This window comes from Taudactylus pleione, unplaced genomic scaffold (assembly GCF_031769625.1).
Source record: "Taudactylus pleione unplaced genomic scaffold, aTauple2 ptg000391l, whole genome shotgun sequence".
NCBI classification, from domain to species: Eukaryota; Metazoa; Chordata; class Amphibia; order Anura; family Myobatrachidae; genus Taudactylus; species Taudactylus pleione.
In genome coordinates this window covers 15,310,903-15,337,546 of record NW_028284792.1, presented here as the reverse complement: position 1 = coordinate 15,337,546, position 26,644 = coordinate 15,310,903, and the positions used below count along the sequence as shown (strand labels likewise).

General features: G+C 42.6%; 2 protein-coding genes across 3 annotated transcripts in view; one reads left to right on the top strand and one right to left on the bottom strand.

The window, feature by feature from the left end:
- Nucleotides 1-26,644, top strand: part of LOC148507586 (pinopsin-like) — a 163,373-nt gene that overhangs the window by 130,463 nt on the left and 6,266 nt on the right. The gene's annotated exons all lie outside the window — the stretch shown is intronic.
- Nucleotides 18,950-26,644, bottom strand: part of ST6GAL2 (ST6 beta-galactoside alpha-2,6-sialyltransferase 2) — a 123,846-nt gene continuing 116,151 nt past the window's right edge. For both annotated transcript variants that reach the window (XM_088445869.1, XM_088445868.1), the window contains exon 7: nucleotides 18,950-21,439. In XM_088445869.1, coding sequence (XP_088301995.1) covers nucleotides 21,177-21,439 — 263 coding nt within the window. In that variant the 3' untranslated portion in view covers nucleotides 18,950-21,176. The remainder of the gene's footprint in view (nucleotides 21,440-26,644) is intronic.

The following is a 26,644-nucleotide window of genomic DNA, read 5'->3' as shown; positions in this document are numbered from 1 at the left end:
TACACACATGCACACACATATTATATAGGACACATACACACATGCACATACACACACATTACATAGGACACATACACACACATATATTACATAGGACACATACATACACAGACACATATATTACATAGCCCTTCTGCTCCACGGGAGGATTCTGTCCTCCCTGAGCTCGTCTTAGGACACCTGCGTTACGGTTTGACATGTGTACATATGCACACACATATAGTACATAGGACACAAACACAAATGCACATACACATATATTACATAGGACACACACACACATATATTACATAGGATACATACACATACTACATAGGACACATACACACATATATTCCATAGGACACATACACACATATATTACATAGGAACATATACATATATATTGTGATAGAAGCACTGGAGAAGTGTGGAATGGCTTCTATATTTGTCCCAGATTCCTGTCTTATGTCTTTTAAAAAAACCCAGGAGAAGTCTGTTAGAAAAGCAGACTAGTAATGTCGGCTTCTGTGAAAAGCCGGAATGGGACCTGGGGGTGTGGATGTGAGGAGAGGGAGGGCTCCATCCACAGGCCACTCCAGGTTTTGGGCCTTCCAGCCTGGTAGCAGGCTCATTAGGGCTTCCACCTGGAACTGGCTGATTTAAGCTGGGTTAGTTTGTGGCTGAGTGTCTCACACATGGGGGAAGCTGGCAGTCTAGCCTGTTCGGAGATGCTTGGTTAAAACCCTGTAAGTACTGTGCACGTGTTTTGTTGAAGGTGAGGGCAATAGGCCCTACCATTGTTTAGCAAAGGAATCTGCTGTGTAGTTAGTGCCCAGCCTGACTAGGACTTATGTTTATGCTTTTGTTTATATTTTTGTGTGTGGCACAATAAAGACTGGTGCCGTGACAGTTTGTACGAGATTCCCAGACTTATCTCCTGTGGCTGCTGTGTGTAAAGAGGGAGTCCATCTACACCTGGAGAGGGACCCTATCCCAACTGTGTCACATTTGGTGGAGAATGCGGGCATACACACTGAAGTTGCAGCCAGGAAAAAATTTCTACATTTAAAATTTAAAGGGACAGACACCCATTTTTTATGGTGGATATAATGTTGAAGTCCATGGAGGTGGCACCCACAGATGCTTAGAGAAGCCAGATTCTGCTTCCAGCCCACACCTAAAAGCAGCATGGAGGACGTTGTAAATGCCTTGCTCCAAGCTATGGCGGCTCAGCAGGAAGCTACCAGAGCTCAGTAGGAATCCACCCAGGTGCAACTGTTGGCCTTGGAGGTAGCCCAGAGGCAGCAACAGGTTACCATTGAGGAAACCCACCAGGCTTTAGGTGAAAACAGCCAGGCCTTAAAGGAGATGGTACAACACCTAGTAGCCCGGTCTGGTGATGCTACCACTGGTCCTCCCGCCACCGCTTGCTCCATACATGCCAGTCACTTCCTACAGAAGATGACTTTGGGCGATGATGTGGAAGCGTATCTCGCCGCATTTGAGAGAACAGCAGAGAGGGAGAATTGGCCCAAGGAACAATGGGCAAGTCTGGTGGCACCTTTCCTTTCGGGAGAGCCACAAAAGGCCTACTACGACTTATGCCTAGCAGATGCCAAAGACTATGAGAAATTGAAACGAGAGATCCTAACTCATTTAGGAGTCACCCTATTTGTTCGCGCCCAACGAGTACACCGCTGGGAGTTCCAAATGTAAAAACCTCCTCACTCACAGATGCATGAGCTCATCCATCTTACCACAAAATGACTGCAGCCCGAGACGCTAACAGGACCACAGATTGCGGAAAGAGTTGTGATGGACCAGTATCTACGATCGCTACCTGCATCTCTGCGCAAGTAGGTGAGCCATGCAGACCTTAAATCTGCAGACCAGTTAGTCGAACTGGTGGAAAGGTACGTGGCGGCTGAGGAGCTGTTGAGTCTGCCCCACCGAGCCCCGATGATGCACCGGCGACCTCCCATCAAGACTGGTAAGACTGTTCCAGGGGAGAAGGGTGCTGGGTGATGGAGTGTACGTAAGACTGAGGGTGAGGAACCTGGAGACAGGCCAGCCAGGCCAGGAAGGTTCCTACCCCGTAAAAGACTAGGATATAATGTGATTCAGTGTTTCCGATGTGGTGGTTTCGGCCATATTGCGGCTAATTGTTCACTTACTTCTGAACCTATGCAATGTGATACTGCTCATATTAACCGCAGGATGTCTTTCTTTGCACAGCCAGCCTGTACTGCTGACCGGCAGGCTGAGACAGATAAGCATATGTGTGTATTCACTGTAGAAGGCAACCAAGTAGAGGCTCTGTTAGATTCGGGTAGCCTGGTTACACTTATGAAAGCTGAACTAGTGAACCCCTTGAAGCGTAAGGGGAAATCTGTTGGTGTGACCTGCATACATGGGGATACTAGGTATTATATTACTGCAGAAGTGAACGTCGAGACAACATGTGCGATAGTCTCTGTGGGTTTGGTACATGGCTTAAGTTGTGGGAAAGCCAATTTGTTCCAGAAGTAAACAACCCCATCCCATTTGAGAGGGTTACTGGCAGTAGAAGGGGGAGTGTCTTCAGAGACTGTGATGTTCCCTTTTTCTAGCATGGTTGGCGAACCTGAGAGTGATGGTGGCTCACCAGGCCCTGTGCCTCCCACTGAGGTGGGGAGTGTTGTTGAGCCCATGGATCACCTGCCTGATCTTGAGGTCAAGAGAGAGGTTTTAGCTGTGGAGGAGTTGAATGACCCTACTCTAGTAAAATCCAGGGAAAATGTAAAAGTAATTGATGGCAAACCCATAGACCCTGATAGTCCGTTGTCGTATCCTCACATGGCGGTGTGCCAGGATTTTTTGTATCAAATGACTAAAAAAGGGGAAGACATTGTGGAACAATTAATAGTTCCCAAGGCATACAGAAGAACAGTGTTAGACCTGGCTCATAGTCATATAATGACAGGTCACCTAGGGGTAGAAATACCATTGAGCGGATCTTGCAGAGGTTTTTCCAGCCCGGGGTCCATAAAGAGGTGTCTGACTATTGTGCGTCCTGTCCTGAATGTCAATATCATGCTCAGAGGCCACATTTTAAAAGTCCAATTGTCCCATTGCCTATTATTGAGGTTCCCTTCGAAAGAATAGCTATGGACTTGGTTGGACCATTAATGAAGTCTGCCCGGGACCATCAATATATTCTAGTGATAATGGATTACGTTACCCGGTACCCAGAAGCGATACCATTGTGCAATATGTCAACAAAGACCATTGCTAGGGAATTAGTCCATGTCTTTAGCAGGTTGGGAATACCTAAGGAAATCCTGACTGACCAAGGTACCCCATTTATGTCAAAATCATGAAAGAGTTGTGCCGCCTGTTTAAAATTGATAAGAACCTCTGTGTACCATCCCCAGACTGATGGGCTAGTGGAGAGGTTTAATAAAACTTTAAAGCACATGCTAAGAAAAGTAGTGGACAAAGATGGTAGAGATTGGGATTACTTGTTACCTTATTTGCTATTGGCCATAAGAGAGGTTCCCCAATCCTCCACAGGGTTTTCCCCTTTTGATTTATTGTACGGGAAACATCCAAAGGGATTACTGGACATTGCCAAAGAGATGTGGGAGGGGCAGTCCTGTCAGTATAAAACAGTTATTGAGCATGTTTCCCAAATGCAAGAAAGAATTGCTGCTGTGGTGCCGATAGTAAGAGAGCACTTTGAACAGGCCCAACAGGCACAGCAGAGGATGTACAACCGCAATGCTCACTTACGCAACTTTGCTCCTGGGGACAGAGTGTTGGTGTTGGTTCCCACAGTAGAAAGTAAACCTTTAGCTAAGTGGCAAGGACCATTTGAAATTCTGGAAAAAGTGGGGGAAGTTAATTACAAAGTTTACTAGCCTGGGAAAAGAAAGCCAGAACATATATACCATGTAAATCTTATAAAACCCTGGAAGGATAGAGCAGCTCTGTCAGCCGTCCGAGCCCCTCCAGTAAACCCAGGGCCCTTGGTTCCCGAAGTGACAGTAGCAAAAACACTGTCAGCCGTTCAACAGCAGGAAGTTAAAGAATTTCTTATCAGAAATAGGGTCTTCTTTTCAGACATACCAGGGAAAACCACGGTCATTCACATGATATAATCACTGACCCAGGGGTTAAGGTTAACCTAAAGCCCTATAGGTTACCAGAAGCCCAAAGGGAGTCAGTGTCTAAAGAAATTTAAAAAATGTTAGAATTAGGTGTCATTGAAGAATCGCATAGTGAGTGGTCAAGCCCCATTGTGCTTATTCCAAAGCCAATGGGAGTGTGCGATTCTGCAATGACTTCCGGAAATTGAACAGTGTGTCAAAATTCGATGCCTACCCAATGCCTAGGGTGGATGAATTAACTGAAAGGCTAGGAACAGCCAGATATTTAACCACACTTGACTTAACCAAAGGGTATTGGCAAGTCCCGTTGACTGAGAGTGCCAAAGAAAAGACAGCTTTTTCAGCACCAGTAGGGTTGTTTCAATACAAGATGTTGCCCTTTGGGTTACATGGGGCACCTGCGACCTTTCAAAGAATGATGGATAGGATTCTAAGGCCCCATAGACAGTATGATGCTGCTTAAAAGAAAGAGTGTGCAGCGCTAATAAAATTTGTACAATTTAATACTTAAAACAAAAACGATACAACCAATAACACATTAAAAACATGAATAAATAAATATGGATTCACAGAAAATGGTAATAGAGGTCCAATTGCATGAAACCTCATATATCATGCATGATATTGACCATGTGGGCACTAATTGCTGCAGCAATAATAAGGGGATGGACACTGATGGAAATATCTTTCAAGAAGAACTTGGAGTATAGTTGTAGATCCAACAATGGGGAAATGGTTTACCAGCTTGGATTCAGATGAAACGAGGATCCCAAAATTAGCGATGGTATCACAACCGGAGAACATCCAACGCAAGGAAATACCTCTGGGAAGTCAATGCTGGAACCAAAAGTAGCGTCCCAAATAGAATGCTCCAGTACAGATCCTAAGGAGTGTCCAAATAGTAAGTGCCTGAATCATGGAGTACTGGGGATTATAGGAGGTTTATACCCAATTTTGCCACCATTGCAGTCCCACTGACTGACCTTACCAAGGGCAAACAGAAAGTCATGGTGGAATGGAGTCCTGAAGCAGAGAAGGCTTTTCAGGCCTTAAAAGCAGCGTTGTTTACACAACCCGTTCTGGTGACTCCTGATTTTGACAGGGAGTTTGTGGTGCAAACTGATGCATCAGAAGTAGGTATAGGAGCGGTCCTGTCCCAGAGGAAGGACGGTGAGGAATGCCCTATTTTTTTTATCTAAGCAGGAAATTAAATGTACATAAGAGAAACTATGCTACAGTTGAGAAGGAAGCAATATCCATAAAATGAGCCTTAGAAACTCTCAGGTACTATTTGGTGGGAAGGAAGTTCAGATTAATCACTGACCATGCCCCTTTGAAGTGGATGTCTGAGAACAAAGACAATAACGAGGTGGTTCTTGGCATTACAGATCTTTAAGTTCACGGTAGAACATAGGCCAGGAAGCCAGCTGGCCAATGCAGACGCTTTGTCATGTGTCCATTGTCTGGGGGCTGCAGTTGTTCCGCCCCACAGGTCAAAACAAAGAGGGGGATATGTGATAGAAGCACTGGAGAAGTGTGGAATGGCTTCTATATTTGTCCCAGATTCCTGTCTTATGTCTTTTAAAAAACCCCAGTAGAAATCTGTTAGAAAAGCAGTCTAGTAATGTTGGCTTCTGTGAAAAGCCGGAATGGGACCTGGGGGTGTGGATGTGAGGAGAGGGAGGGCTCCATCCACAGGCCACTCCAGGTTTTGGGCCTTCCAGCTTGGTAGCAGGCTCATTAGGGCTTCCACCTGGAACTGGCTGATTTAAGCTGGGTTAGTTTGTGGCTGAGTGTCTCACACCTGGGGGAAGCTGGCAGTCTAGCCTGTTCAGAGATGCTTGGTTAAAACCCTGTAAGTACTGTGCATGTGTTTTGTTGAAGGTGAGGGCAATAGGCCATACCATTGTTTAGCAAGGGAATCTGCTGTGTAGTTAGTGCCCAGCCGGACCAGGACATATGTTTATGCTTTTGTTTATATTTTTGTGTGTGGCACAATAAAGACTGGCACCGACCAGTTTGTACGAGATTCCCAGACTTGTCTCCTGTTTCTATGGCTGCTGTGTGTAAAGAGGGAGTCCATCTACCCCCGGAGATGGACCCCTATCCCAACTGTGTCACAATATACATACATACTCACAGACACATTGTGATCCTATTCTGAGATGCTGCAGCAGATTATTGATGATCGCGATGCCGGCCAATTCCATCATTAGACTCCGCCTGGTCTGGGGGAGTGGGTGATACTAAAATGATGCAGTTCTTAATAAATGCTAATCATTTTGGCTCCGCCCCCTCCCCATAGAGCTGCAAATGGTGGCATAAAGCTGCAAGGGGCTATGAACGTGGGTAAAAAATAATTATTTTTCCGGGTGGGGTGGGGTGAAGTACTGCCGGCACCTGATACTAGGGGCAGGGCAGAGGAAGGAGCCGCTGCTCCTCTAGAAGGACTGGAGTGCTGTGCAAGTGTGCATATCTGTATGCATTGCCCCGACACAGGAGCAGAAGGGGGAGGAGAGCAGAGAGAGGCAAAAAAGCTAGGGAGGGCAATCGCTCCAAATGCGCCCCCTCCTGGATCCGCCACTGCCCAGGATGCCAATTTAGGAGTGCCATTGCACACCCCGTCACCTGTATATTATCTACTTTAAATGCGTTTTTGAAGTCTTGATATTTGTAGTTTTACATGTCTGACTGAACTTTTACTGTCTGCTTTACCTTTGTTGCTTTCTCCTGAGTAACTGTCCAAGGTATTTAACAGGTTCAACAGGATGGAATAATATCTTTACATTTTAAAGATTATTTTAAATGTTTCCAGTACTTTATATTCAATATTCAGAGAATAAAACACACTTGGCAGTTTTACAGCCATTTTATTATAATATTATACGAATGACAAGTTAAAGAATGCAATAAATATATCTAAATGAGTTAGTACAGAGGTTTCCAAACTTTCGGAACCCGCCACAGCACCTTTACTATGATGCATTAAAAAATGTATCTTGTCTAGAAAAAAATATTTCTAATGTGAATGATTTTAAACATCCTGGAACAAAGTGGACATATGGTTTGGATAGATGTATCAAACATTCTAGCTATGATTTTATAGAATGTACTAAATAAATGATGGTTAGAAACTGAATGGCTCCTATGTGTATCTTCTCCACTTGTGCTCTTCAGAAGGTGTAATATAGTACATCTCCACCTATGAGTGCGAAATGGAATGGGACCATCAATATATAAAGCTCCTCCATGGCTGGATACAATGAATGCTTGTTATTGGACAGGTATTTTTAAATACTGTCATTTGACTACATTACAGCTGAACTGGACTTGGCTCCTAGAGAGAATTCTGACTGCCTGCACCTATATAGTGCATAACTAATAATCACTGCATGTAATAGGTGCAGTTTCCTTTTTGTTGGTTTCTTTTTCCCTCGGTTCTGGTTCCCACTTTGTCTGATCTGGCCATTATCTGGATTAGTTAGACACACTTATAGAGCTTGGACTGTTGATCACTCCTAGGATTTCAGCTTGTCATGAACTTATGCTTTGACCTTTGACGATTCTCTGTATTGCCACCTGCCCTGAACTTTTTCTTGGCCCTTTAACCATTCCTAGATTGCCACTTCCATTATCTCAGCTTGGATACTGGACCTTGTTCAATCTTTTCTGGCCTGTGTAAGTCCCTGCATTTATTCTGGTTTAAGAGATATCATTCTGATTGGTGTCTCCAATTTTTCTGGTACCAGTGACTATCTCAGAATAAACATCTATTACTGCATGCACAAGACCTGGGGGCAACTGATTAAACTGCTATAGGCAGTTGACGATTATGCAAGTTCTAGAGGTTTATTCTGGGAATAATAAATTTTTCGACAACATCTAGTACAATATTGCTTCCTTATCTCTAAAGAATAACCTACTCAGTATTCACTGTAATGCTTGCAAGAATAGGTAGTGAAGTAGACTCAAAGTGAAACTGTGCCTATATTGTGGTCTTAACAGACTCCAGTAACAAACATTTCTTCAGAAAGTGTGAAACCCCTGTGCCTGAGAGGAAATGGAGCTTACTACCTAAAGCTGGATACACATTGGGAGATATCGGCTGTTCAATTGGGTGTGTACCCCCGATATGTCTGTGAATTCCGTAATTCACAGACATGTCTTATCTGCTCTGCAGAACAGCAGGCGTCGAATATATCTGCAGATCTGCATCTGGCTATGTGTACAGCAGTCACCTGCCCCCCATACACTTGCTGCAGGGACCGCCGGTGACTGACAGCTCAACTAGGCGAGCAAATTCAAATGACCACCCAATTGTGACGTCAGGTACACACATCGAGCAGCCGATTGGTAAGTGTGTATAGCTTACCTGATTGACCACTGTGTCGGTGCATTTGTCGGCACAGTGTGTACACATTTTAAGCAAATTAGGAATATCTTCGAAAAAGAAAAGTATATGCTATTAATATTTTTTACTCATTTTCATTTAGCTAACACCAATGTGCTATAATCTGTCTAATTACAATTTTATCTACTCTGTAGACCAGGCCTGGTCAATCTGTAGCCCCTAGCTGTTGTTAAACTACAAGTTTCAGCATACCCTCCCACTGGTCAGCTGGTAAAACATTCTGGGAATTGTAGTTCCACAATAGCTGGAGAGCCACAGGTTGGCCAGTCCCACTGTAGACATCCTTCTTATTGAGAGCATGTGTGCACTGATCTGAAACTTCACTTTAGTAACTCATTTGCAAAACTTAAAATATGTAACTTTTCAGGTTGCTACACAACTAAGTAAAATTATTTCACATACTGTAAAGCGGCCCATACATGGTGCGATAAATCAGCCGATCCGTCGGATATCGCACCGTGTATGGGCATGATATTGGATACTACGCCTACCCGTGGGGTCGTACATCGCACCGCCAGATCTTACTGCAGGTTCACTTGATCTGCGGATGCGATGTACGATCCCATGCAGTGCTATGAGGGGGGAGGGGGGAGACAGCATATCGGGCGGTCGGCCACCCGATTGCACCGTGTGTGGGGACCACCCAATATGTTGAACGTCGGATCCCCCATCGTGTTGCACCATGCATATCGCACCGTGTATATCGTACCGTGTATGGGCCACTTTAGAACAAAGGTTTCTTATGAAAGTAGAAGCAAATAAGTTATAAAAGTGAATTAAAGCTATATTTTAATAAATAAAAATATATTTGTTTAAAGATAGATCTGTGTACAAATGTATACAAACTTATAGATAAAATATAAACAAATACAAAAAACTGTAATAGCACAATGTTGAGTACATTGGCCTTATGCTGTGCAATAATAGCTCAGTGATAAGAGCACAACAATACAGAATTTAATCTTAAAAACACATTCTGCAACTTAACACCCTCAATTTGATGCCTAGCACCCTATGGACAGTCTAAAGATCAATGTCAAATGTAAAGCCTCATTTTCAATATACAGTATAAAACCTAATGATCCCATGATCAAAATAATAGCCCCAATGCACAGCCTAATTACCACCATATGCAGACAAAATGTTAATGTGCTAGCTAATAGTTCATGGACAGGCTAATAGTCTCCTAAAAGCCCAAATATGCAGTCTAAGATCCACAATATGCAGCCTTATATTCTCAGTTTTCAGCAGACAAGATGGACAATTTTCTTTTCATAGCTCAATTGTTTTTAAAACAATTATGCTGGGATCCCTCAGTGTCATAAATCAGGAAAAATCAATCAGAATCACAGGGTTTTTTTTTCTATCCATGCTGTATGTGTATATCCCAAAATAAATACCACCCTAGGTTAAACCCACTAGGTCCATTATTTTAAAAGAAGCTTGTTCAAGATCCTATCTAGGGATCATTCTTGCAAAACCTTAAAACATCATAAAGTCTAAAAAACTATTTCTCTAGACAGTTTTGGTGGTCAGGTCTAAAGAAAGAGCCTGCCCTTGGTTAGGTCCTCTTGATAGAAAAGGAAGTAATACTCAGGGATACATTTACTAAGAATTGTGTCTGTCTGAGTTAGTATTCCCGTGAGAGTTTCCCCTGATTTTCAAACACTGAGATTTACAAATGGCAAACAGAATGTTTAAAATTAAAACACAAATCTATCTCCAAAACAAGGCTGAAAACACAAATAGTACTCAATACACCATTAGCCAAACTTGCAAGTCTGCTAACACGATCATAAATGGGGCAAACTTGGGATAAAATAGAAATTGCAAATAGATCCCCTACCCAGCAGTGTGTTAGCAGAAGCACGCACAGCTCACTGTAATCTGTGCATGCTTACAAGTGTCTCCCCCCCCCCCCAAAAAAAAGGAATGCATAACCAGCCTTGGAACTATGAGCCCAGTCTGATAGAGGAATATCGGGGGAAAAACCAACATGGGGTTCTCCCTATTTTCCTTAACCAGCTCCGGGCTGAATCAGCCGGGGGCTTTCACTACAGCAGGGAGACACACAGCAAGGGGTCCTCCTCCCGTAATGTAAACCAGCCCCAAACCATGGCTGAAATCTATGGAAAGTGGATCCCCCTCCTGAGCATTACTTTTTCCAGCACTCCTGGAGGCGGTGGGTGCAGTGATAATGGTGTAATTAAAGGGTTAATAATGTTTTTCAGAGTGCGACTACAGGTACCAGCAAGCATGTCCTGTGGTAATTGTAGAACTACAAGTTCCAGCAGGCCGCTTAAAATAGTACTCCCACTTTGGAAAAAATATAAAACAAAAAAACACAACGCGCACATCAAAGGTTTTAGTATTTTATTACACATTAATTCACTCACCCGCACACACACTCACCCTTGCTCAAACTACATACTAACCTACTCCCTGGTTCAGGTCCTCTTCTCCAGTAATCATCCAGTCTCCTGAAAATAACACCACAAACAGCGCTATACTGTATCTACAGTATAGCACTAGCTGAACGACAGAAAACCCATGAGGTTTCCTGCACTTCATCTGATCTTAGCCAATCAGTGGCCGGTTACGATGACAAGGGCCGCTGTTTGGCTAAGAGGTGCTGGACTCTTAGCCAATCATGTCTAAGGTACATGAAACCCAACTTCCTTAATTCACATCACCTTGCCATGAGCAGCCTAGCCGGTGTTCAAACTGACTCACAAGATGTCAGATTACAACTGATGCAGGTCTGGGCATTTCCAAGACATCACAGTACAGTGATGCCACCTACCATGATGTTTGGCACTTATGTGTATTATTATTATTTATTTATAACAATTGCATATTTATTTATCCTTGACAGACTAGCCAAGGTGGTTAGATAGCTCTTGAATATTGCTTTGTAGTCAGTGACATTACATTTTCAAATGAAATAATCAGACTAATTCTAGATTTCACAGCGTCTACTGATGGATTCAAGCATCCATGCATACAAATTGGATAAATCTGTCCTTTGGATTGTAAAGCCCTGTCAGCTTGCTTTTTAATAGGAAACATTTGGTCTTTTTTACTTAAGGGATATTGAAAATGCTACCAAACATCATAGCTCATATGTGACATTCATGTTTGGAGACTTGAGAGACTTTGGAATATGTTTGGGATAAGTTAGAAAAATTAAATGGGACCAGATTTGCTTTGTGTAGAATTGGAACTGATATATTTAGTGCTGACACATGGTTAATGCATTTAGATACCATAATACAATGAATCATGTTTGAAATTGTAAACCTAACACTGTTAAAAATGCTGTAAATGGCATTACAGGTTGAGTCTCCCATATCCAAATATTCTGAAATATGGAATTTTCCGAAATACGGAATATTTTTAGCATGACTGAGATAGTGAAATCTTTGCTTGTTGATGGTTCAGTGTACACATACTTTGTTTAAGACACACAATTATTAAAAATATTGTATAAAATTACCTTCAGGCTGTGTGTATAAAGTGTATATGAAACATACATTACTTTCATGTATGTACACAAACTTTGTTTGATGCACAAAATTATTAAAAATATTGTATAAAATTACCTGCTGGCTGTGTGTATAAGGTGTATATAACACATAAATGCATTCTGGGTTTAGATTTGGGTCCCATTCCCAAGATATTTCATTATGGTATGCAAATATTCCAAAATACGGAATATTCCGATATCCAAAATACCCCTGGTCCCAAGCATTTTGGATATTGGAGACTCAACCTGTATTACTATTAGCAGGTTGGCATCCCTGTTTGACCTAACAGTGTTGACCTTTTAACTGTCTAACTGGAAACTGCATACTCAATCATAGGAAACTCAGGGCCTGCTTCAGCATGAATTGCTATTGCGATCGCAGCTGTGATTACGCACGTAGTTCTGCGAACACATGCTAATGTTTGCAGCTGTTCATCCAGCATAGAGACGCCCTCTAACGCTTTCTCACATCCGTAATACCTTGAAGTCCTGCGTATACATCGGTAACATTGAACACTCACGCAGAATTACAGCAGGTCTAACTTGTATCAGAAATTGCAAGTCTCATGCACGCAGTGAGTACTCAAGCTGCGTATGCCGTCTCAGTGGCTAATTTATGCATGCCCATGCAACGGCGTTGAAACGGGCAGGCACGCCGGCGTTTCTCCAACCACTCTCCCGTCGCCAACCTCAAACACGGATGTCCAGTCAGTCACTCTGCAATGGCTCTCTGTGTGCGTGATCGCAGTGAGATCACAATGCTGTCCTGCACACGTGCACTCAGGGCCAGCCCTAGGCATAGGCAAATGACTAGAGCACTTGGAATGCCTAGGGGCATGCTTAGGGCCGGGCCAGACCCAAGGAGTCATGTTGCTTGTTTACAGAGGGCTAAGGCCCAAGGAGTCACGATGCTTGTGTACACAGAGGGCTAAGGCCCAAGGAGTCACGGTGCTTGTATATACAGAGGGCTAAGGCCCAAGGAGTTACAGTGCTTGTATACACAGAGGGCTATGGCCCAAGGAGTCACAGTACTTGGGCTAAGGCACCATGACTCCTTGTGCCTTAACCCTCTGTATATACAAGCACCGTGACTCCTTGGGCCTTAGCCCTCTGTGTATACAAGCACCGTGGGGTCTATTTACTAAGCAGTGTTAGGATACCGAGTGAAAAGTGATAAGTCTGTGATAAGGTGCCAGCCAATCAGCTCCCAACTGTCATTTTTCAAACACAGCCTGTGAGATGGCAGTTGAGAGCTGATTGGCTGGCACCTTAACACAGACTTATCACTTTTCACTCTGTCTCATAACACTGCTTAGTAACTAGACCCCCGTGACTCCTTGGGTCTTAGCCCACTGTGTGTACAAGTACTGTGACTCTGCTGCGCATACCTCACTCCCAAGAACAATTCCATTTTGCACTACCTTTCATTTCTGCCACTGCTGTGTGGCAATGTTTCAGAGATGTGCTTGAAACTGCGGTGCTCTGTCGCTTATTAACCAGCCAACTCACTGCAGCCTTTGGCCAACAATGGTGAAAACAATATTGTGAGCTGTGAGGTGGTCTAAATTCACTGTAAATGACTGGAAATTAATGTTATTGAGGTTAATAATGCTCTAGAACAGAAAAAACCCCAAATGATATGATTTTAGCTTTTTTTGCAAATGTTTGTAAAAAATCCAAATCCAAAACCAGTCATAGCGGTTTGGCAAATCCAAATCGGACGACGAATCAGAGCCAAATCCAAATCCAGCAAAAATGGTCCGGCGCATATCCTTAATAAACACTATACTTGGTGGTAGGATCATCTGCTAGGGGGCACCAACAAAAATCTTGCCTAGGCCATTAAATTGCTTAGGGCTGGCTCTGACCTAATATATAAACATCTATTTAAAACTCTTGTTACATTATAAATGGATTCCCACACTGTGTTAGGAATTGTTAACCATTCATGGATCAGTGATGTGCGTGAGGGCAATGGTTGAGGAGGCACACATGTATAAAACAAATTTTTATATCAAAACTCTGGAGCATGACAGGGCGTATGATAGGAAGGGGAGTATGACAGGGGAGGCTTTGCCTACCCTGACTGCACGTCCCTGTCATGAATAGATATTTGAGAAATTACACACAAGCTGGAAAGTGTGCAAGATGATAGTTTAGAACAGGGGCATCCAAACTATTTTCTTGGAATGCTATATTAAAAAAAAATATTTGGAATGGAGCACCACCACATCTTTTCTCACAGTTAGCCTCCCAGCAATTAGTTAAGGGTTCTTTGCTGAGTAAATCTAAATCTTACTCTAACAAGCACCAAAACTAAAAAACATATCTTGAAAAAAAAAAACACACACAATTATGACCCAATAGATAATTGCCGAATAATAACCCACTTGATAATATGCCACACAGTAATGCCCCAATTGATATGTCTCACCATGATGCCCCAATTGATATTATGCCACAGTAATTCCCCAATTGACAATATCCATAACAGTGTCAGATGCATAACCAGTATGTATGTGGCATAGAGCTGGTGCAAATTGCGATGGTGCAACCGATGTGGAGTCCTGCTCACCGCTGAGCTGAGATAAAGTCAGAAATGGCCGTGGACAGCGGGAATTGGAGATCGGCACAGGAAAAGGCCAATCCCCCAGTCTCTCTCCAGAGTACACCAGTTATTATAATGTGGACACAGCACAACTTAGCATAAACAGTTTTCAGTGGCAGCTCCTACCCTTTTGGATAAGGGGGTCTGCATGTGCTGCAGTCCAGAGACAGAGTTGCAGCATTTGCCAGGTCTATTACACATGTGCAATGGATCAGGCAGGCACCACAAACGAGTGGCTTCCTATCGGAAGCGCGTTCACTGTTAATTACTGCCTGGACTGGCAGTCCCAGCGGAAGAAAACACCTTCCCCTGGGACTGCCTGTCCTGTGTGTAATTAGCACATAGTGCTTCCAACAGTGAAACCAGTGCACGGACTCCAACTGGCTCACTGGTGATGGCGGATTTTACTGGGGCGGCTGCAGCCCTGTAGTCCCAATGAAAAATCTGCCAATGGTGGTTTAAGTATTTTTATGACCTGGAATTAATTTTTATTAGTATGCAGTTACACGGTTGCTTGTGTTCCATAACTTAGAAGATTAGCTGATATAATGAAATTCACATTAACATAACCCCCTACTGAATCTAATTATCTAGAATGCCCGGCAGCTACTGCAAATGGCAAAAACTAGTTCTAGTCTTGTGCTTTAAATATAGCGGGCAACATTAATTTAATGAGGTTGGTTAGAATTGCTGGTAAGAAAACTAGGTAATGTTAAACAAATATTCTATGACAAAGGAAAACGGGTACAATTCAGGGGAAAACAAACAAATTAAACAACTTAATTTACATAAAAACATTAAGGGCTTCTATAATATATGGACAATAGGAACATTTGCCCGAGGATAACTATCTCATGTTAAAACAAGTTCAAGTTAAGTACCTGCATTAATGAGCGAAATATGTCTGAAATACCTTGTGTTTTTTTACTAACCAATATTTTATATACTGTTCTATCATGTACAGAAAGCTGCTATTTGCTAAAAACTGCTTTTTACAGCATTGTTTCTCTAACATGCATCAGTCTGGAGAATAAAGAACTTGTGTTACTAACTTGGAGTGACAATAGGTAACATAAACGTTCTGAGTCCTTACAGTCTGCAGATAGGTGCAATCTAACGCTTGGGCACAGCATGCTTACATGTTGTGTCGGCTATAACTATTTTTGTTGGAGGAGGAAGAAGATAAACTTTACCATCTAACAAAACTGCATTTTACTTTCATATATCTTATTTTTTGTACTTTGGTTTTTATTAAAGTCAATTCTTCCTTATTCTATAATCCTAGCAGGGAATCATAAACGCAAATGCTAGCCATATTCTAACCAGTACAGTACCATGCCAAGGCTCTAAAAATATTCTTAGGGATATAATTATAATATTTATATTTGTATTATTTTTCTGATAATTATTGATTTTTTATTATTAATGTATCACTCTCTAGGATTAGGGGTATATCTGCAGTTTGGTGTGTGCATTTTCAGTTGGTATACCTCAGATGTCCCTCTTTCATTTTGCAATTCATAGTAGATATAAATCATGCACATTTTGCCAAAATAATACAATATTCTAAAATGTATACACATGAAGCTTCCCAATCCCAAAAATGTTGCCCCCATTCCAAAACTCTCCATTACTGTCCACAGAAAGGGCTATTCTACAGAGTTGAATGCCTTGGCGGCATCTAGTGATGCCACCACTGCATCGCCATCCTCCAAATGAGATACATGAAGATAAGTTTATAACAGTCTAAGTTTTACCACTGTGGAATGTCCAGACATATATCACGTTTGGTCTGGGTGTATTGCATACTTGCCTACTCTCCCAGAATGGCCCGGACCCTCCCGAAAATTGGGTGGCACTCCCGCCCCCTGGAAGAGTGGGCAAGTATCCCAGCTGGCACCAAACCCGGCATCCTGCGCCATTTCCCCTCGCCCCCCCGCCCCATTGGCATCCGCTCCTCCTTGTAGTGGCCGTTCTGGGTGAAGCCGATGGCGTGATTCAAGCTGAATCGAGGAGGCAGACAGATTGTCGGCAAGTCTGGTGTATTATGGTCATTGTATTTTGTTTAAGATGGATTTCAAGAACTTTAGCTAGAATTTTAACATCTTTGTAAAACAAGGTTATTATATGGTAGGAGTCAGGAAGCCAAGGTACTTCCCAGGCTTTGGCAACACAATTATAGGCTACCCCAACATGTGATGTGGCAAAGCAGCCAAGTCCCACAGGCTATTAAAGGTGTCTAAAGCACCATATTTTTTATATTATTCAATTGGAAACCCATCTACCCTGGTGGCCTTGCCATTTGGAAAGAGCTAGTCAAGTGAGTCATCCAGAAAGTGGGCCTGTTTCTGACTCGCACGCAGAAGCAAAAGCAACATCCTCTATTGGTGATCACCCATCTGCAACTTCATGCAAATGCCGTTACAAAGTACTTTCCTTGTTTACATACGTGGCTGAATGTTTAAGAACTGAGATGCCCACTTTTAACACATGTACAGGCTGTAATACCGTTTGGTGCATCCTTCAACACCACCATTGGTCACATCATCGAGACTTGCACCAGCTCTATGCCAAGTGCAGTTTATCTGTCTGACCATGGCCTCTTATGCTTGAAGCTGTGCAGCCACTGAACGCAGCCACTTGCATTGATTCCACAACACTCCCATAACACACTCACTGAATGGACCATTTTTGCGTTAATTTCTAGCCTCCTCCCAGTCACTGACCCAGGGACGCCCATCACTCTTTCACATTTCTGATACCATCTGCCTCGATCACAACAGCTCCTTTATGTGTACACTCTGTGTAATGCATGTGCCATTCAACTTTGTAAAGTACATGGATAAATCTCCCAACCATGAGATACGCAGAATGAATGCAAGATTTTATAGTATTGAAAAAAGACTCCAGCAATATTCATCATAAACACCTGCTTAAATCCTGTATAGTGCAGAATGTCTAGTACCGCTGCATCAGCATTTTCTGCCCTCTCAAGATGAGCGCGACAGCTGCCATTTCTATCTGCATGTGTACATTTGCCAGATCTTACTTCAAGCAAAGACAGTAAGAGAAGTTCTGTATTGTGTTCATCTTTTTAGTGAAAAAAAATTCTGACATGTCAAAGTGCCAAAAACAATTATATGACATTCGGAGCAGGAAATAGCAGTTCAGTTTTGTTTTGTAAGCACAATGGGTCTGGTTCAGATATGTATGTAAACCCACTGGTTTAAATACATATCTTATGATGGGGCGTCTGTGCATGAGCAGAATCTGTTCTGCACATGTGCAGAATGGGTCCTGCGATCACAGTCGCAGTGCCCCCTTAGCCACCTGATTGACAGGCTGCAGCCATTTAGGGGCAGGTAGGTGGTGGCGTGTTGCCCCGTTTCCTGGGAATGCAGAGGCCAGAGTCTGCTTTGTAGGACGCAGATTTCCTGGCCTCACAAGTGGCCTGGAGCCGGCCATACTGAGTAAGCTTCAGCTTACGCAGCCTGGCCAAAGGAGCAACCATCGTGGCCAGGTGACCCGAGGCAGTGTCTACGGACGCTGCTCTAGGATCACAGATGCACACAGGAGATGTCTATTTCCTACAGACACCTTCTGCTGCATCAGCATATTAGTTTGACGGTAATGCACAGCCGCTTCCTTGCGGCTGTGCATTACCATCCACATCTGAATCAGGCTCAAGGTTAATTACAGGAAATTTTGCTGCTTGGCACCATAAGTTCCCCATATCAGTTTGACAGGTACCACGACACTAGTGTGCCTTTGCTTATCTCTAATTGTACTGATCTGTGGACTCCAAACAGGACAGAGCCTAAAGCTGGGTACACACTGACAGATATATTAGCCGATCAATTGATTGGCCAATATATCTGTTGCCTGTCGGCCAGTGTGTACCGGCTGTACTGCACAACCAATGGACAGATATGTCTGCAGACTGCCCGCACACATGCAGCGGCAGCCGCGGGGAGGGGGAAAGACAGTCCCCTGCCCCTCCCCCCCGCCAATGGGACAACTTGACCCACTTCATTTCCTGTTTTGTCTAGTATCCCAGAGTGAAAATACCCATCTAAAATGATTAATTCCACTGTTTATTAGGACTGGCATCCCTGAGCAGCATCTATATTTATTTTATACACTTTTTTTAAGTTTATATATACTTTATGCAACAATATTACTATATAATATAATAATATTTAGAAAATAAAAAGACCAACACACAAAATGTACAAATAAAACCAAATAGTTTATTTACATGAAATAGTCTATACATTGTGCATACATAAAAATGTACAAAAACAAAATAGAAAAGTGTTAAAATGTGTACAAACATTGTTCAAAAATGATGCTCCTTCAAAACATTTTAAATCTCATCTGATGGACAGTAAGCCAGAAAGTAAAAAAAAAATAATTTTTACCAAAAGACCATCAAAGCTATTAAAAAAATTAGTCTGGCTCCAAATTGAAAAACACTAAGAATACAAAAAGATTGGGTAAAAGTTATGAGTGATCCTGCAACTCAGGCTGCCAGAGTAAAATAGATTTGTTTTATATGTATTGTGTAACAAACATTACATCAGATCAATAAAAGTACAGTAACACACAGCAATTTGCAACTAGCCACAGGGAGGTATATGGCACTCTAAATGGGACTAGGTCTACTATTGAGCGGGAACATGAAATGCCAAACAGATATGGAAGTATTTATGGTGGCACCCAACTTTATTAGAAAATTACAGTGTCGTTTGGATGCCATTGTATTTTTATTGGGATCCAGTGTACAAATATGTATTTATAACATATGGCCTTCCCATGAAATACATGACCGGCAATCCTTGGGTTGGAGGTCATTTAAAGCCGAAATCCTAAAATTACAGGCACACCGTTTTGCTCAATAATAAGTCTAGCCCTCTGTCTGGATTTATCAAGGGTAAGTGCAAAAATCACAAACTTCAGTGCTATATATTTAGTTATCCCATATCACTATTTGATACAAAAACTCCCTATGACTGGGACTGAGCAGATGACTAAGAATATATCATTTGTGAGTGCACAGTGTAACACTGCCTAAAATGGACAGCTGAGGCCTCTGAAATACTTAGCAGTCTCTTCCACCATAACGTTTCTTAGCACCAAATACTTGCTGTTATATTAATTTAATATCTCACTGTAAAGCTGTGAACATGTGGTTATTTGATTTACAAAGTAAATTATATAGCACTACTTAATGTAACCTTTGATTTTAGAATTTATCACTGCCTTTACCCCCAATGCAAGTTCTATATATTTTGAAACATATTACAGAAGAGGCTCAGAAAAAAAACTGTACATACAATAGTGTGGTCTCAGCCACAGATTATAGCTCAGTCACAATGTACTGTAAAATACTAGCTAAACTCTTTTCATACCAAGCACACTATAATCTATTAGAAGCGGCAGTTACACTAATTTCACTGCAACTTAATTTTGATGAAATTGAGTTCTAAACTAGTATGGAAGTGAAGTTTAGCTGCAGACTAACACAGATTAATTAATAATACACATGTCTACCAGTTTCTGGATAGACTATAAAGAACCTCTTTATAGAATACATAATTTCCAATTAACAATTGGCTAATTCTTTGTGCAAAATAACAAAATTTTATATGCAGGAACTGCATCAGAAATTCTTATGTTTAAAAACACCTCTCGTTATTATTAAATTATCGAAATGTCTATTTATTAGTGGTATCTTATTTTCCAGCACCGACCGCATTGTGCAACCAAGAGAATTAAGACTCTTACATCCATTAACTAAGTTGTATCTATCATTCTAAAGAAAAGTCTAAAGTCCTTCTATCTTCATTCAAAAGGCCCTATTCTACACATTTACCAAAGAGCTACAAAACCCATTAACGACTGGCTAACAGTTTACATATGTAACATCTCTTACAGTTACAATATGAAGTGTGTAGGCTTTTACATTGTGTTTTATATTTATTATATGTATAAATATACATGATTCAAAATATGCATGTGTCAAATGCATCCCGCAGAGACTATCGTTAGTTAAATAAACTCTATCTACATCTAAGAATGGGCCACATTGGCATTTGATCAATAAGCATGTTTCAGATACATAACACCAAGGTCACACATTATGGAAAAGTGTTGATGTATTTCTATATGCACATGAAAACAGGCAGCTTCTTAATAACACAGTAACAATATGGCACAACATGGATCGATGGGAGCAACTCCTTCAAGTCCCCATTATATTGTTTCCTAACTAGCACATAATTGTAACTTTCACCATCCACAGCTAAGCATGTCTTACACTGGCAAAGCAGTGATAAATATTCAATGTCTTAGACAGATATTTCTATGCCCACCAATCAGTATACGTTTAACGACCAATACCTTCCAACGGTCTACATGATGTCTTCTTCAAGTATAACTGTTGATATAACAACAGCATCAAATTATTGCACATAATTTCCAAAGGAAATTAATCCATCCTTATGTAATACGATCATTTATGGGGCAATTTATAGAACTGAATCCAGGAAGAGTCACTTTGCCTTTTCGGAGAAGATTATCATCTGTCCCTTGGTTTATCCTTTGAATAAGCATTTTTTCGTAGAGTAGTGGATGGTACGCGCCTAGTGTACATGCGGCATCATAATATTGCTCATGGTAGTGGCACAGATCTGTCTGTCTGTAGGATGGGATGTACTCATACACATGGACTTTTCTACACAGGGACATCATAATGAGGATACCTAAGAAATAGAAAACACAGAAGGAAAATACATATTAATTATTATTCTGTTTTATAGGTATAACATGTTACTTAGTTACACCCTGTATGTGGCACATCTTGTTTCATCAACTGATACCAGTGATTGTTAAAGAAAATTTGCACCAAGCAGGGCTCCTATAAATATCGGTTTGATGAAGATAACAGTTTATATGTTGTTTTCTGAAATTGCTGTCATTATTATTTGCCTTCACTAAGCAACAAATGAGGTCACCTCTTTCCAGCAGCTCCACTGTTGAAAACACTAACCATACACTTAAACTTAGTATGATCAATTGTATTAAGGTTGACCGTAATATAGATTAATCAATAGCATTTTTACTATTTTTGCCATTACTGTACATGAGAATAACTTTCTTTGTAAAGGAGGATCATGTAAAGCATTAAGAAATGTACTAAGCCTGGGAGAAAGACAAAGTGGAGAGAGATAAAGGGGGAGATGTATGAAGGGACCATACTGGAAAGAAGTGGTATCAGCACACGTTATGTGCGCTAATACGGCCTCTCTTCCATGTAATATTGTGGGGTTCGGTGTTAAATGACCGTTGAGCTATGCGCCCCTGTAATTATCGGCCTGCTTTCTACAAGATAGCATGCCGATGTGCTGGGCAATTTATGAATGATCAGTGCCACTGACCGTTCAGACAGCTGCAGCTATCGATATCAACAGGTGCAGCTGTTGTTGCCCTATCACCACAGCAGGGACAGCACTGTCCCTGCTGCTGCGGCGGCTGCGGGCTGCACGCAGATCTCGCGATGCTTGCGAGATCTCACACATGCCCAGTGGAGCCGGCCAAGAGGAGAGACACAGTACATCAGCACTAGGCTGATGTGCTGTGTGCTCTGGCGGGGATCGCTGGAGGGGGGAGTTTTCACTCCTCAACTTCAGCAGGTGAGATGTTCATACATCTCATCGGTATTGCTTCGCCTCGATGAAGAGGCAAAGCAGAAAAAGTTATGTCCTAACCTTAGCAAACAAAAAAGTACCAGCTCTGGCCATATTATACTACTTGTTGCCCCCCTGTACAATGCTATGGACCATTGCGTTGATGAAGGCTGACTTATTATGAGAGCACAAAACATTACTAAAGTGATTGTGCCTATTGCTTATATTTAGGTCTCACCGCTGATGTTAGAAGCAACCCTCATTGCACAGGCTCCAATTGCTGCATTTAAAAGGAAACCGGAAACTCTTCCATTTAAAAATTCCTTCCCAATCATGTTCTGCAGTCTCTGCCTATGTTACACGGTGATTGTACCTATCATAACTTACATGGCAGGATATCCTATCATTAATTAAAAGTAATTACATTTAAATGTAGGTGTTAATGTAAACTCAGGCCTAAAGAAAAAAATATTAGTGGTTCCCCCGATGCTGTTGAGCTGTGGAGTTGGGCGCCAGCAATTGGTCCATGGCAGGAGAACAGATTACCTTTTTTAGAAAAAAAAAAATGGAGTAGACAACATATGTATTTAATTGTATTTTACAGATGTGTCCTCATTTAACATCTTTCCGGCCAGACATTTGTGTGGCTCTGCGTGATATGCAAGATATCTTGATATAAGGTATCAAACCTCATTGTAAGGGGTCACAAGCTGGTATTCTGTACCATTCGATAGAATTTTAGCTTGTGACAACTTATCAGGAGTTGTGATACCTTATCCGAAGATTTTTAAATTAACATGTCACTCAAAGCCACTCTAACACTGCTTTCAGACCAATGTACCAGGTCCGACCCGGGCTTCTGAACACTGTTTCAAGCATTGTCACAGCTGCTCCCAACTCTTTCACACTGCACCTTCGACCCGGGTCATTCCCGGGTCGATACCGTTGACACTGAACCCTTGTCAGCCTTGCAAACAGTGTCTGTCATAAGAAATGTAACTTTTCTTTTGGCAGAAAAAAGCCGAGGTCGATAAAAGTGGGTGGCGATTGCTCACTGCATTGCATTAATCATGGCCGATGAGTTACCATTGTGTAGCCTGGATTTTGGAAATGTGGCGGTACACAGTGGCATCCTTGACTGTGTCTTCTTATTTCCTCCTCCCCTCTTATGGCTAGCAGCTCCCTCACCTCAGCATCCTGCTATATAGCCATGCTGCCTGCACTGCCACTGAGAGATGACATCATCTTCCAGGCTCCATAGCCACCAATTAGATCATTTTAGGCATGACCCGGGTCGTGCCTTTCACACCTCAGCAGAGCCGGATCGCTCCTGGGTACAACCCTGGCCTCAACCAGGGTTGAGATCCCACGACACACAACCCGGGTTGACCGTTTCACACTAAGCCAGGACCAAGGTTACCACAGCAATATCCTGGGGTCAGAGGCTTGGTCTAAAAGGGTATAAGTTATGTCCAACTAGAAGGATAGTTAAAGGAGGACATATCTGTACATGGTAAATAATAACACTATTGTCCACAATATACTGTAGTAATTTTATAGGAATGTAGTTATGATGCCGACACCACACTGACATCGACTGTAAGTATTGGGGTTAGGCAATAGGGGGTTGGTTATACTGCGGGGAGGGAGGGGTAGTTTTAGGCTGCGGGGAGGGATGGTTAGTTTTAGGTTGTGGGGAGGGAGGGTGTTGGCATTGTTACCTGGTCAGGATGCTGGCAGCGGGATTCTGAGTGCCGGCATCCCGTACCCAACCCTTTGTATAAATTGTGTACTGGAACTGCAGCATTGATTTGTAACCCACTACGTACCCTATATGGACAAAAGTATTCAGATGCCTGACCATTATACCAACAGGGACTGTAATGACATTGTATTCAAATACATATACTTTAATATGGAGTTGGTCTCCCTTTTGCAGCTATAACAGCTTCCACTCTTCTTGGAAGGCTTTCCACAAGATTTTGGAGTGTTTCTGTGGGAATTTGTGCCCATTCATTCTGTAGAGCATTTATGAGGTCAGGCACTGATGTTGGACGAGAAGGCCTGGCTCGCAATCTCCATTCCAGTTCATCCCAAAGGTGCTTGATGGGGTTGAGGTCAGGGCTCTGTGCAGGCCAGTCAAGTTCTTCCATACTGAACTCATCATAACATGTCTTTATAGTCCTTGCTTTGTGCACTGGGGCACAGTCATGTTGGAATAGAAAAGGGCCTTCCCCAAACTGTTGTCACAAAGTTGGAAGCATAGCATTGTCCAAAATATCTTGGTATGCTGAAGCATTAAGATTGCCCTTCACTGGAGATAAGGGGCCTAGCCCAAACCCTGAAATACAGCCCCATCCACCATTATCCCTCTTCCACCAAACTTCACAGTTGGCACAATGCTGATAGGCAGGTAACGTTCTCCCGGCATCCACCAAACCCAGACTCACCCATCTGACTGCCAGAGAAACATGATTTGTCACTCCACAGAACACGTTTTCACTGCTTCACAGCCCAGTGTTGGTGTGCTTTACACCGCTCCATCCGATGCTTGGCATTGGACTTGGTGATGTGAGGCTTGCATGCAGCTGCTTGACCATGGAAACCCATTCCATTAAGCTCCCGCCGCACAGTATTTGTGCTTACATTAATGCCAGTGGAAGTTTGAAACTCTTCAGCTTTGGAATCAGCGAAGCGTTGGCGACTTTTACGCATCATGTGCCTTAGCAGTAGTTGACCCCGCTCTGTGATTTTACGTGGTCTTCTACTTCATGGCTGAGTTGCTGTTGTTCCTAAACGCATCCACTTTCTAATAATATCACAGACGACCGTGGAATATCCAGCAGGGATGAAATTTCACATACCATTTTATTGCAAAGGTGGCATCCTATCACAGTACCACGCTTGAAGCCACGACCCATTTTGTATCACAAATGTTTGCAAATGGAGACTGCATGACTAGGTGCTTGATTTTATACACCTGTGGCAACAGGTCTGATTGAAACACCTCAATTCAATAATTAACAGCTGTGGCCAAATACTTTTGTCCATATAGTGTATAATAGGCACCTCTTATTACTATTCTCTCCAGCTATGAATTTGACGAATATGCTTCCCTTGTAGATGCTGTAAGCTATGCAAGCTAAACAAAAAAATAGTCTCTTCTGTATGTGTAATTATGATGCAAAAAGCATTGAGCTCAGCTAGATCCCCACTGGAGGCAGTTATAAAATTGTTAAGTGAGATAGAACGCAAAAATTCCATTTGTATCAGAAAAAGAACTGTGGCTAAATACATGGCAGTCATTTTGATTATGTGAGCTATAATGTAGAAATCATGATAAAGGACAATGATTTCCCTAGTGCAGAAACGGAATTCAAATCTTAAAATCAGGCAATGCATCGGGACCCGCCGCAATATAGGGGTCCACACTGCCTGTATGCAAGGCTGCAGTGCAGCTGCTTGACTGTCCCGGCCGGCAGCTGCACGCAGGGGACCGGAGCACAGTGCAATCAGGCATCGCACTGCTGTGCACTACTGGGTTATAAATCCCTGTAGTTTCTGCAGTGGGGTCAGAGGAGCATGTGCTGAGCTCTGATTGGAGGAGCCCATCACATGCTCCTCTGACCCAGCAGCAGCGCAGCGTCCTAGGTGTGACTCATTGTGAGGATGTGACTGCTGCTGCCGGCTGCCTGTGGATGCTGCTGGGGAGTACACTGTGTGGGCACTATAGGTGGCATAATGTGTGGGCACTACAGTGTAGCATAATTTGTGGACTCTTCAGGTGGCATAATGTGTGGGCACTACAGGTGGCATGTGTGGGCAGTACAGGTGGCATAATGTGTGGGGACAGGTGGCATAATGTGTGGGGAATACAGTGTAGCATAATGTGTGGGCACTAGAGGTGGTATAATGTGTGGGTATTACAGTGTAGCAGGTGTGGGGCACTACAGTGTGACATAATGTGTCGAGCACCCACTGCATCTCCCTGTCACCCTCTCCCTCTCACCCACTGCTTTTCCCTTTCACTACTGCCTGTCATCTCTACCTATCTTTCTCTCCCTTCCACCCACTGTCTATCTACTCTCCCTTCCACCCATTGCCTGTCACCCTCTCTGTCACCTCTCACCATCTCTTCTGTCACCCACTGCCTCTTCCCTCTCCCTGTCACCTCTTTCCGTCACCCATTGCTTCTCCCTGTAACCCACGGGCCATCACCTCTCCCTATAACCCTCTCCCTGTCACCCACTGCCTCTTCCCTCTCCCTGTCACCCACTGCTT